We start from the raw sequence: 14,279 nt of genomic DNA on the forward strand, positions 1-14,279 counted from the left end.
TCTAGAGCTAGACAGTAACATAACCCCTCTATAGAGCTAGACAGTAACAGAACCCCTCTATAGAGCTAGACAGTAACACAACCCCTCTATAGAGCTAGACAGTAACACAACCCCTCTATAGAGCTAGACAGTAACAGAACCCCTCTATAGAGCTAGACAGTAACAGAACCCCTCTATAGAGCTAGACAGTAACACAACCCCTCTATAGAGCTAGACAGTAACAGAACCCCTCTATAGAGCTAGACAGTAACAGAACCCCTCCATAGAGCTAGACAGTAACAGAACCCCTCTATAGAGCTAGACAGTAACACAACCCCTCTATAGAGCTAGACAGTAACACAACCCCTCTATAGAGCTAGACAGTAACACAACCCCTCTATAGAGCTAGACAGTAACAGAACCCCTCTATAGAGCTAGACAGTAACACAACCCCTCTATAGAGCTAGACAGTAACACAACCCCTCTATAGAGCTAGACAGTAACAGAACCCCTCTATAGAGCGAGACCGTAACAGAACCCCTCTATAGAGCTAGACAGTAACACAACCCCTCTATAGAGCTAGACAGTAACAGAACCCCTCTATAGAGCTAGACAGTAACACAACCCCTCTATAGAGCTAGACAGTAACAGAACCCCTCTATAGAGCTAGACAGTAACAGAACCCCTCTATAGAGCTAGACAGTAACAGAACCCCTCTATAGAGCTAGACAGTAACATAACCCCTCTATAGAGCTAGACAGTAACAGAACCCCTCTATAGAGCTAGACAGTAACATAACCCCTCTATAGAGCTAGACAGTAACACAACCCCTCTAGAGCTAGACAGTAACAGAACCCCTCTATAGAGCTAGACAGTAACAGAACCCCTCTATAGAGCTAGACAGTAACAGAACCCCTCTATAGAGCTAGACAGTAACAGAACCCCTCTATAGAGCTAGACAGTAACAGAACCCCTCTATAGAGCTAGACAGTAACATAACCCCTCTATAGAGCTAGACAGTAACACAACCCCTCTATAGAGCTAGACAGTAACACAACCCCTCTAGAGCTAGACAGTAACATAACCCCTCTATAGAGCTAGACAGTAACAGAACCCCTCTAGAGCTAGACAGTAACAGAACCCCTCTAGAGCTAGACAGTAACAGAACCCCTCTATAGAGCTAGACAGTAACAGAACCCCTCTATAGAGCTAGACAGTAACAGAACCCCTCTATAGAGCTAGACAGTAACAGAACCCCTCTATAGAGCTAGACAGTAACATAACCCCTCTATAGAGCTAGACAGTAACACAACCCCTCTATAGAGCTAGACAGTAACAGAACCCCTCTATAGAGCTAGACAGTAACAGAACCCCTCTATAGAGCTAGACAGTAACATAACCCCTCTATAGAGCTAGACAGTAACACAACCCCTCTATAGAGCTAGACAGTAACACAACCCCTCTATAGAGCTAGACAGTAACATAACCCCTCTATAGAGCTAGACAGTAACAGAACCCCTCTAGAGCTAGACAGTAACACAACCCCTCTAGAGCTAGACAGTAACAGAACCCCTCTATAGAGCTAGACAGTAACATAACCCCTCTATAGAGCTAGACAGTAACAGAACCCCTCCATAGAGCTAGACAGTAACACAACCCCTCTATAGAGCTAGACAGTAACAGAACCCCTCTATAGAGCTAGACAGTAACACATCCCCTCTATAGAGCTAGACAGTAACATAACCCCTCCATAGAGCTAGACAGTAACAGAACCCCTCTATAGAGCTAGACAGTAACACAACCCCTCCATAGAGCTAGACAGTAACACATCCCCTCTATAGAGCGAGACCGTAACACATCCCCTCTATAGAGCTAGACAGTAACACAACCCCTCTATAGAGCTAGACAGTAACAGAACCCCTCTATAGAGCTAGACAGTAACAGAACCCCTCTATAGAGCTAGACAGTAACAGAACCCCTCCATAGAGCTAGACAGTAACAGAACCCCTCTAGAGCTAGACAGTAACACAACCCCTCTAGAGCTAGACAGTAACATAACCCCTCTATAGAGCTAGACAGTAACAGAACCCCTCTAGAGCTAGACAGTAACACAACCCCTCTAGAGCTAGACAGTAACATAACCCCTCTATAGAGCTAGACAGTAACATAACCCCTCTATAGAGCTAGACAGTAACACAACCCCTCTATAGAGCTAGACAGTAACACAACCCCTCTATAGAGCTAGACAGTAACAGAACCCCTCCATAGAGCTAGACAGTAACACAACCCCTCTATAGAGCTAGACAGTAACAGAACCCCTCTATAGAGCTAGACAGTAACACATCCCCTCTATAGAGCTAGACAGTAACATAACCCCTCCATAGAGCTAGACAGTAACAGAACCCCTCTATAGAGCTAGACAGTAACACAACCCCTCCATAGAGCTAGACAGTAACACATCCCCTCTATAGAGCGAGACCGTAACACATCCCCTCTATAGAGCTAGACAGTAACACAACCCCTCTATAGAGCTAGACAGTAACAGAACCCCTCTATAGAGCTAGACAGTAACAGAACCCCTCTATAGAGCTAGACAGTAACAGAACCCCTCCATAGAGCTAGACAGTAACATAACCCCTCTATAGAGCTAGACAGTAACACAACCCCTCTATAGAGCTAGACAGTAACACAACCCCTCCATAGAGCTAGACAGTAACAGAACCCCTCTATAGAGCTAGACAGTAACAGAACCCCTCTATAGAGCTAGACAGTAACAGAACCCCTCTATAGAGCTAGACAGTAACAGAACCCCTCTATAGAGCTAGACAGTAACAGAACCCCTCTATAGAGCTAGACAGTAACACAACCCCTCTATAGAGCTAGACAGTAACATAACCCCTCCATAGAGCTAGACAGTAACAGAACCCCTCTATAGAGCTAGACAGTAACAGAACCCCTCTATAGAGCTAGACAGTAACAGAACCCCTCCATAGAGTTAGACGGTAACAGTAGCTGGGTTGGGTTTGAGTGTTAAGCAAACCGGATTAGTGACATGACACATCTCTAGGACATCCCACTGTGGAAGGACCCCTTGATCAACCCTGCGCAATTAAAAAACAATTTCCTGTCGCTTGGCCGCTCTGTGAGAATGTCAATTAATGTGTGTGTGTGTGTGTGTGTATATCAGGTCCCATTTTCAGCCAACAAAGTGTCAGAGAGCGGCTCTTAGAAATCAGTCCTAGCAGTCGGTCCTGCTATCGGTCTCCCTCGCTACTGGGGACACATTCCTTCTCACAGATTTGAGATTTTAAAACTTTTTTTTTTTTTTTTTTTTTAAACACAAGCCTGGGGCCAGCAACATCAACCAAACACCTCCTTAATCTGCTTCCAAAGTATTTATTAAAAAGTCCCAGACCAAAAGGGCCCTGAGTAACCTGAACACTGGGACGGCGTTCCTTTCGAACATTCAGGTCATTTTTCCAGCTTTTTATTGTTTTTCAGGTTTATTTTTTCATTATTTGGTTTCATTTATTAGATCTTAATTTGCGAGAGAGGTCTGTTGTTTATTTTGGGCCGAGCAGAGCTGAGCCGATATGAGAAGGCCGCTCCCGCAGCGAAAGAAGGGGTGAGCGAGAGAGAGAATATTATTTCATTTTTGTTTATTATCTATTTCACTTGCTTTGGCAATGTAAACATATGTTTCCCATGCCAATAAACCCCCTTGAATTGAACTGAGAGAGACAGAGAGAGCGAGAGAGAGAGAAAGTGAGACGACATGTTGCTAAGTAGGGAGCACTTTCTGTACCATCCGTCTACTCACCCCATATTTATTCTCCAAATATTCCATAACATTTTAGATACACACACCAGATAAAGAGCTGCGCTGCGCCACACACACACACACACACACACACACACACACACACACACACACACACACACACACACACCAGATAAAGTGCTCAGCTCAGTCCTTTCACAGTCGGGGGAAAATATTAGCATTAATAAGTCTGTACTGTGTAGCGCTGTCATTTCATCAGCTGCTTTGGGGTGATATGAGTTTCAGACAGAGTGATGGAGTAGGTTGAGGCTGGATAACATCTCAATTGCTCCTGGTGAGACACCATAAGCCCTGGTGGTCAGCTGTGCTGACCAGGTCCTCAGGGAGGGAGGGATAAATGTGTCAGTCACCTGCGTGTCTGTCGGATCACTGACACATAAATAAAAAGGGGTGATGGTCCGCACTCAAAAATATGATGCATAAAGCTTTATTTTAAAAGTGTTTTTATTCTTTTCACTGCATCAGGGATAGCGTACAGAGACGTTTTGGCGAGCGCGCTGGTCCTCTTTCGATCTCTGACACTGCCAAACCCCCCAGCTACCTACCAGCCCCCAACACTAGTAGCACTAAATGACCACAGATTTCCCTGTTTGAATGTGATGGGAAATCCTACAAAGGCCACCATCTATCTACATGTCTACTAATTGTCTGAACATCTAATATATACTGAACAAAAATATAAACGCAACAATTTCAAAGGTTTTACTGAGTTAGAGTTTATAGAAGGAAATCAGTCAATTTAAATACATAAATTTGGCCCTAATCTATAGATTTCAAATGACTGGGCAGGGGCGCAGCCCACCCACTGGGAAGCCAGGCACAGCCAATCAGAATTAGTTTTTCCCCACAAAAGGACTTCATTACAGACAGAAATACTCCTCAGCACCCCCCCTCAGCACCTACTCCTCAGACAATCCTGCAGGTGAAGAAGCCGGACGTGGATGTCCTGGCCTGGCGTGGTTACACGTGGTCTGCGGGTGTGAGGCCGGTTATATGAACTGTCAAATTCTCTAAAACAACATTGGAGGCGGCTCATGGTAGAGAAATTAACATTCAATTCTCTGGCAACAGCTCTGTTGGACATTCCTGCAGTCAACATGCCAATTGCATCTGTGGCACATTGTGTGGTGTGACCAAACTGCACATTTTAGAGTGGACTTTTATTGTCCCCAGCACAAGGTGCACCTGTGTAATGATCATGCTGTTCAATCAGCTTCTTGATATGCCACACCTGTCAGTTGGATGGATTATCTTGGCACAGGTGAAACGCTCACTAACAGGGATGTAAACAAACGTGAGGGATCTTATGAAACATGGGACCAACACTTTACACGTTGCGTTTATATTGTTGTTCAGTATACATATGATAGATATTACCAGATTTGTATAAAAAATTACATTTCCAAATCCCAATGCATAAATACTCCTCTATTTGTCACCCTTACGCCCCCTCACTTATGCAGCTGCACCTCCTAACTCCATGTCGCCTAACTAGCTGCTAAAATGACAATTACACTGATTAGTAACCTCTGTCACCATCTTTACACATCTACACAATGGAGATTAGTAATCTCTTAAAACACACAGGTGAACCTCTGCCTCCCACCTTCCTCACTAGGCTGAGACCACTCATAACAATCTGCCCTCGCTCTACAATACTCCTTCCTGTAACATCACTTCCCCCAGACATGGGTTGTCACAAGGTGACGAATCGGTCAGTTCTGCAGCCTTACACTCAGTCACACTCCTCCCTGAGCTACTCACACAGCCCTCTTCTAGTAACATTAGTGTTACCAGACACAAGTTGACACGGGGAGCGGAATCTGTCATCTACAGAAGGAATCCTAACATCAGTCACGACGTTGTCCATAGCTCTGTGGCCCGTGGCTCTACGAAACTGTCGTCCACGTTCCGCTGCGTTCTAGATTTCACCCGTAAAGCTCAAACTGGACGATTGAGGAGGAAGGATGGAAGGATGAGGAGATGGAGGGAATTGGCTAGAGAGATGGAGGGATGAAAGATGGAGGGATAGAGGGATGGGGCAGAGGAGAGAGCCCTTACATGTTTTATTTGGAAACAGGGTCTGTGCCAGTAATTGCCTAAAATGACTATAATAGTAATTGATGGTCTGGCTTTTCACTTTGTCTATACGAATTTCCACAACGGCTACGTAAACTCTGTCAAAGCCTGGACAGCCGAGACGAACACACTCTTTATCCATCAACTTTCTTTTTCCCTGTGTCTGTCGTTGGTCCGTCCGCCCTCTCTTTTTCATCCACCTCCTTGTCCTTTTGCTCCTCTTTTTTTGGGTTGTGGTTGAGAGATGAGAGAAGGGACGAGAGAGGGGAGAGGGTGGGACGAGAGAGGGGAGACGAGAGAGGGGAGAGGAGGGACGAGAGAGGGGAGAGGTGAGACGAGAAAGGGGAGAGGAGGGACGAGAGAGGGGAGAGGAGGGACGAGAGAGGGGAGAGGAGGGACGAGAGAGGGGAGAGAAGGGACGAGAGAGGGGAGAGAAGGGACGAGAGAGGGGAGAGAAGGGACGAGAGAGGGGAGAGGAGGGACGAGAGAGGGGAGAGGGGAGAGGAGGGACGAGAGAGGGGAGACGAGAGAGGGGAGAGGAGGGACGAGAGAGGGGAGAGAAGGGACGAGAGAGGGGAGAGAAGGGACGAGAGAGGGGAGAGAAGGGACGAGAGAGGGGAGAGGTGGATGCGTCTGCAGACACACACACACTCACAGACAAGGAGACAGGCTCTAATTAGAGCAAGCCTTGACCCCTAACCTCTGACATCATCTGCCTGCGTGTTAAAAGACCTGACATGTCTCCCTCTCTGACATCATCCCAACGAGACACACAGACGCATGACGGAAGGACGTATGTGATAGACATCACTGAGAGAGACAGATAGATGTCGGGAGGTGTGTGTGTGCTCATTTCTCTGCTGTGAACACCTGTGAGAACATATGAGACGTGTAGGGCCTGGAGAAGAACATCAGGAAAGGGGTGAACCAGGTCACTGTGCTATTGTAACGCTTTGGTTGATAGGATTCAATGTAGTGCATAGGGGACATGGTTCATTGTAGTGCATAGGGGACAGGGTTCATTGTAGTGCATAGGGGACAGGGTTCATTGTAGTGCATAGGGGACAGGGTTCATTGTAGTGCATATGGGACAGGGTTCATTGTAGTGCATAGGGGATAAGGTTCATTGTAGTGCATAGGGGACAGGGTTCATTGTAGTGCATAGGGGACAGGGTTCATTGTAGTGCATAGGGGACAGGGTTCATTGTAGTGCATAGGGGACAGGGTTCATTGTAGTGCATAGGGGACAAGGTTCATTGTAGTGCATAGGGGACAGGGTTCAGTCTAGTGCATAGGGGACAGGGTTCATTGTAGTGCATAGGGGACAGGGTTCATTGTAGTGCATAGGGGACAGGGTTCATTGTAGTGCATAGGGGACAGGGTTCAGTGTCGTGCATAGGGGACAGGGTTCAGTGTCGTGCATAGGGGACAGGGTTCAGTGTCGTGCATAGGGGACAGGGTTCAGTGTCGTGCATAGGGGACAGGGTTCAGTCTAGTGCATAGGAGACAGGGTTCAGTCTAGTGCATAGGAGACAGGGTTCAGTCTAGTGCATAGGAGACAGGGTTCAGTCTAGTGCATAGGAGACAGGGTTCAGTCTAGTGCATAGGAGACAGGGTTCAGTCTAGTGCATAGGAGACAGGGTTCAGTCTAGTGCATAGGGGACAGGGTTCAGTCTAGTGCATAGGGGACAGTCTAGTGCATAGGGGACAGTCTAGTGCATAGGGGACAGGGTTTATTGTAGTGCATAGGGGACAGGGGACAGTCTAGTGCATAGGGGACAGGGTTCATTGTAGTGCATAGGGGACAGGGTTCATTGTAGTGCATAGGGGACAGGGTTCATTGTAGTGCATAGGGGACAGGGTTCAATGTAGTGCATAGGGGACAGGGTTCATTGTAGTGCATAGGGGACAGGGTTCATTGTAGTGCATAGGGGACAGGGTTCATTGTAGTGCATAGGGGATAGGGTTCATTGTAGTGCATAGGGGATAGGGTTCATTGTAGTGCATAGGGGATAGGGTTCATTGTAGTGCATAGGGGACAGGGTTCATTGTAGTGCATATGGGATAGGGTTCATTGTAGTGCATAGGGGACAGGGTTCATTGTAGTGCATAGGGGACAGGGTTCATTGTAGTGCATAGGGGACAGGGTTCATTGTAGTGCATATGGGATAGGGTTCATTGTAGTGCATAGGGGACAGGGTTCATTGTCGTGGTTGTAAAGGAGTTCAAGAGAAAAGTTTAAGAAAGTATTCAGACCCCTTGACTTTTTGTTGTGTTACAGCCTGAATTTAAAATAGATTACATTTCCATTTTTTCCTCATTGGGCTACATGGTTTATATATATATATATCTATCTTTTTTTACAAATTAATAAAAAATGAAAAAAAGCTGAAACGTCTTGATAGGTATTCAACCCCTTTGTTATGGCAAGCCTAAAAAAGTTCAGGAGTATAAATGTGCTTAACAAGTCACATAATAAGTTACATAGACTCACTCTATGTGCAATAATAGTGTTTAACATGACAGGGGATAAAAAAATGTTTTTAAAACAGACATTGAATATCCCTTTAAGCATGGTGAAGTTCTTAAATGTATTTTGAATGGTGTACATTTGTGGCATCCTTCATAACTCAGTTTTCCGGAGAGGGAGGAAACGTCTTTTGGGTGGGACGTTAAACAGCTGACTCTCTGTGGTCACTAAAGATCCCATGGCATTTATCGTAGGAGTAGGGGTGTTAACCCCGGTGTACTGACTAAATTCCCAATCTGGCCCTCATACCATGTACAGAATACAAATATTCCAAAACATGCATCCTGTTTGCAACAAGGAACTAAAGTAATACTGCAAAAAACGTGGCAAAGCGATTACCTTTTGGTCCTGAATACAAAGCATTATGTTTGGGGCAAATCCAACAACACATTACAGTACCACTCTCCATATTTTCAAGCATAGTGGTGGCTGCATCATGTTATGGGTATGTTTGTTATCGTTAAGGACTGCAGAGTTTTTCAGGATAAAAAGAACCTGAATGGAGTTAGGCACAGGCAAAGTCCTAGAGGAAAACCTGTTTCAGTCTGCTTTCCAACAGACACTGGGAGATTAATTCACCTTTCAGTAGGACAATAACATAAAACACAAGGCCAAATCTACACGAGTTGTTAACCAAGAAGACAGTGAATTTTCCTGAGTGGCCGAGTTACAGTTTTGACTTAAATCTATGGCAAGACCTGAAAATAGTTGTCTAGCAATGATAAACAACCAATTTGACAGAGCTTGAAGAATTTTGAATCCAGGTGTGGAAAACTCTTAGAGACTTACCCAGAAAGACTGACAGCTGTAAGAACATCTACAAGATATTGACTCAGGGGTGTGAATACTTATGTAAATTAGACATATGTGTATTTAATTTGATGTAAATAAGCAAACATTTCTAAAAACATGTTTTAACTTTGACATCATGGTGTATTGTGTGTACGGTGAGAGAGAGAAAAAAGTTGAATCCATTTTGGCTGTAGCACAACAAAATGTGGAATAAATCAAGGGGTATGAATACTTTGAAGGAACTGTATGTACTATGCTTCTTCGTAAAACCTACAGTGGAGACAGAATCCGGCGTATTGGAAATAGCGAACAGGGTTGAGCGTGAACAGCCGTAAGGGCACAGAGTTCGTGCTGTGTATAAAGGGGATAAAACGGGCAGGAAGACGTGCATCGTGAACAGGGAACGGGGTTTAGTGTGTACAGCTGAAAGGAAACAGGGTTCATCACATCATTCGGTACCCGAGTAATTTCCAGATCCGGTGGACAGGGCCGGCATGGTTCCTGCCTGGCTGTGGAATATCAGAGTGAGGTATGAAAGTAGCACTGCTCAGCCACACTGCAGCAGCAGGCAAGGGAAGGGTAGAGGGTAGGTTCAGTCTCCTCTCCTCTGTCACCCCCAGTCCAAGGTGTCTCTCTCCAGGATTTATACCATGGGTGGCCGGCGTTCCCTAAAAGAGAAAGGAGAGGGCAGGAATTTAGGAACTGCGCTTCACCGCACCCAACGCCGATGGGGTGTGTGTGTGTGTGTGTGTGTGTGTGTGTGTGTGTGTGTGTGTGTGTGTGTGTGTGTGTGTGTGTAGGATGTTGGACCTGGAAGAAAGCGGATGTACGCATCAATGAAGGAAGTTATTCAGAAGATGAGAGCAAAAATGTGTTGGTTCATAATCGCGGAGGGTCAACTGTGAACACACACACGGAAACGAACACACACACACGGAAACAGACACACACACACACACACACCCCCCATTCCAGACCTTCGTTATTCCCCCTTTCAACGGCCAGCGGAAACATAAGAAACACAATCCGGCTCATGGGAGAACTCAGACCAGACCTGTGAAGAATCAAACGAGCCTGGAAATGCGGCACTTTGTAAATACAACCAGTGAACTGTGAACCCATCCACAGAGAAAATGGAGAGAACAAGGGGGAAATTAAAAACACAAAAACAAAACTCTGAGAAAATCATTTGGCTGTTAATATACCCCCTCAGACTCAGACACACACACACACAGCGCTGGCCTATTAAACACAGTGATGGAAAAACAGCTCATGTACTGCTAGGCTAATTGGAACAAGATTCCTGGATATACCCTCTATCCCTGAAAGACGTGTGTGTCCCCATTTTGGGATTCCCTATCAAGGTGGAGGATTCCAGGAATGTCAGGAATCAGGACAACAGAGGAAGAAACACACACACATCCTCAATACAGACATACGGCATGCATGCACGCACACGCTCAGGCCCTCGATCACACACACACTCACATATTCTGTCTCTAGCGCTTTATAAACCTGGTGGTTTGAGCCCTGAATGCTGATTGGCTGACAGCCGTGGTATATCAGACCGTATACCACGGCTATGATAACAGGTATTTTTGCTCTTCTAATTACGATATTAACCTGTTTACAGTAGCAATGGGGCTCCTGAATGGTGTAGCGTTCTAAGGCACTGCATCGCAGTGTTTAAGGCGTCACTAGACACCCTGGTTCGAATCCAGGCTGTATCACAACCGGCCGTGATTGGGAAGCGCACAATTGGCCCAGCATTGTCAGGGTTTGGCCGGGGTAGGCCGTCATTGTAAATAAGAATTTGTTCTTAACAGACTTGCCTAGTTAAATAAAGGTCACATACATTTTTTGATTAAAAAGGCTCCTCAGCGGTTTGTGGTATATGGCCAATATACCACAGCGAAGGGCTGTTATTAGACACGAAGCAAAAAAATTGGCCATATACCACACCCCCTCGGGCCTTATTGCTTAAATATAACATGACATATCATGTGTGATGTGTGTGCAGGTGGGAATGTCTCAGAGTGCTAGCTGTAGTCATTGAGTCAGAGCACTGGGTCTGGGGTTCACGGAGGCCTCAGAGGACATTACCTATTGACCTCTGTACTCCAGCCAACCCCAGCAGACACAGGCAGGTGCTGCTACTGTAGAACAGCAGCAGGCCGGCATTAGGGATACACAGACACACTAGGGCTGGGCTGGGACTGTGGTGGCATCCCCTAGGAGACCCCAGCCCCTTGCCCCCCCCAGTCTTTCATCCACCCCTCCTCGACCCTCCACTGCTGGCTGGCCTCGACTCACGCCTCGCTTATTTAACGCTTTACTGTTCCCTACCCCACACACTCTGCTGTATGACCCCCCCCTTCCCCCAAAACACACACCCTCCCCCTGTATGCTCCATTTCTCCCCCTGGTCCCTTCATTAGGCCCCAGGGGCAACTACCTACCATGTCCCTCTCCCTCTCCTTCCTCCCTTGCTAACCATGCTGCTCAGGTCTAGACTACCACATGCTTCAGCAGCCTAGGCAGTCATCAAAGCTCAGCTTTAAATGTAGAGAACGGTGACCAGCCAATAACATTTAACCTAAGGCTCCTGCCTAACAACATGGGGCTCAATGACCCAACCTAGACTTGGTCCCCAAAAGTCCAGTCTGCTCCACTCTCTGTCTGAACCCCATATAATACAACACAGGTAGCACAACACAGGTAGCACAACACAGGATGGCTTAAAGGCAGAAAGAACAGCTAGAGTAGACAAATCCTGCTCTGAAATGAGCCTCAGCCACCTACTGTATCTGGTCGCCTCCTTCCTGGTCTCCTTCCCGGCTACATTGTTCTTATGGTGTCGGCTGACTTCTGACAGCTATTGGTCCCGTGCGGAGTGAGGGTGTTCTGACCGGGCCGTTTGGCTGCAGGCAGCTAGCTAACAACGCTAACACGCAAACGAGCTTCCAGGCAGATCCACCCCGCTCTAAGACCAAAATACCTCCTTCAGGACCCCCTTCAGCAGGGCTAACACACACACACACACACACACACACACACACACTCCGTTGGACCCCCCCAGCGGAGCCCAGAACACTGGGTCAAAGGGTGTTGGAGCGTGCACTAACTATTCAGCCTCAGGAACGACACACAGCAGAGCTGAGGCCTATGTGGCTTGGGGATTTATCTGTGTTTGGCGAAGCTGCTGGGTGTAAATCAGCGGAGACGCTAGCTCATGTTGCGTAACGGTGTCTGACACGCCGGGTTGTGAACGCACCTTGGGGACGACCACTACCTCCAGGTGAGGAAAAACCTGCTGCGGAAAATATCACCTCAGCAACATCAACATCAACCGGGAAAGACTGCAGGCAGACCCAAACCCCAGTCATTTAACACACACACACACACACACACACGTTAGGTTCCAGGAGTTTGACGTTTTTCAGGCCAGAAGTTTTTGAAATCCGGAGGTAAGACGTGCTGAATTCACAGAACAACAGTAAAGGACGTATGACTTTTCCCTTCCGAAGGGGGAAGTGGAGGACGCGGGACAGTTCAGACCACGCAGCTCCTTTGTTACGCCTGCTAGATTTGGAGCACAGCTGTCTTTCTACACACACACACACACACAGCGAGAGTAAATGTATAGACCAAACCGTCAAGTGCAATCAAAGTTCAGTCCTGTTCCACACCATAAGCCTACATATATCCCATTAAAAAAACACTAAAGAGACCAGCAGAGACCGTGTAGGTCCCAAATGGCACCCTGTTCCCTTTCTAGTGCACTACGGCCCACAGGGCTCAGGTCAAAAGTAGTACACTACATAGGGAATAAGGCGCCATTTGGGACAGAGAAGGTGCAGCTCAGCGACAGCAGGCTCCTCAGGCCTGGACCACAGGATCCTACAAGATCTCTCCAACAGCTCTGAACACAGAGGACAAAAGCAGCAGCAGCAGCAGCAACTGAGCTCATGTCAAAAGAATTGACCCGCGCTAAACCAGCCCTGCATTTCACAGTCACAGAGCAGGGTAAGGGACAAGGCTAAGGTATAGTCATACCAGTGTGATTGGAATGACAGACGGAGACAGAGGGGGACTTGTTAGGGAGATTGATCTGCCTGCCTTCTAGTGCTGCAGGATTCAGGAATATCAGACGGCATCCCTAGGAGGAATTACAGAAAATTTTCCCAAATCAAAAAGGATCCATCTTTCCGTCCGGGGCCTTGGGAAGGCCAGGAAGCGTACCGCGGCACCGAGAGCACCTGAGACTTTTACGGCGCCCGAAAGGCCTGTAACCACTGAACTTCAAGACAGTTCAAGTAAAGATGCTTTATTCAGCCATGGCTTGGTTCTCCTCTGTACAAATCACACAGAATCAGGTTTGAGTGTAGAGGGGGGAGGCAAAGCAACTTTGCCATGTGGAGAAGAAAAGAGCCTGATCACAATGAAAGGTATGCCTTCTACTTCTCCCATGTGTAACAGACACACACAGTGCCCTGAAAGGGTGCTGCTGCCATCTAGTGGCCCAATATCCAACTACAGCCAGAATCCCCTCTACTCTTACTACTACAACACAGCTGGAAGACACCCTGGACAAGGCAAGCCGCAGCAGCTTACCAAACAAAGGAAAGCTTGCATCACATGTTAGGAGACACGCTGTATTTGTTTAGTCTTGCTCAGTGTGAAACCTGAAGTCCCATCAGTTATTTGAAGAGAAAACAGCCCGAGGGGGAATGGGCAATATGGAGTATAGAAGAGAGGGATGAAGACGGGTTATTTTTTTTTACCCTTTTCAAAAACAGGCCGGGCTTGGCTAGGATGTGAGGACGCAGGGACCCAGCTGGAAGTCGAAGAGAAGGAGACAGAAGGGATGAGGAAAAACAGGTTATGAAAACACACGCTCTTACTCTGACATTAAAAACTATACTATCCTCCAAAACTCTGACACCAAAACACACTCTTTACTATCGTCTGAGGTTCAGATATGATAGCCTAGGTTACTCAAATGTCCAGTACTGAGAGAAAAAACATTCTGTGGAACACAACACTTGGCTGCACCAAA

At 46.8% G+C, this 14,279-nt stretch overlaps 1 protein-coding gene across 4 annotated transcripts in view; it reads right to left on the bottom strand.

Annotated features, from left to right (window-relative positions):
- Positions 1–14,279, bottom strand: part of LOC139583739 (MAGUK p55 subfamily member 7-like) — a 268,462-nt gene that overhangs the window by 187,856 nt on the left and 66,327 nt on the right. For all 4 annotated transcript variants that reach the window (XM_071415154.1, XM_071415152.1, XM_071415151.1 and 1 more), the window contains one exon: positions 9,681–9,889. In XM_071415154.1, the coding sequence (XP_071271255.1) occupies positions 9,681–9,717 (37 nt within the window). In that variant the 5' untranslated portion in view covers positions 9,718–9,889. The remainder of the gene's footprint in view (positions 1–9,680; positions 9,890–14,279) is intronic.

This window comes from Salvelinus alpinus, chromosome 8 (genome assembly GCF_045679555.1).
Source record: "Salvelinus alpinus chromosome 8, SLU_Salpinus.1, whole genome shotgun sequence".
NCBI lineage: Eukaryota > Metazoa > Chordata > Actinopteri > Salmoniformes > Salmonidae > Salvelinus > Salvelinus alpinus.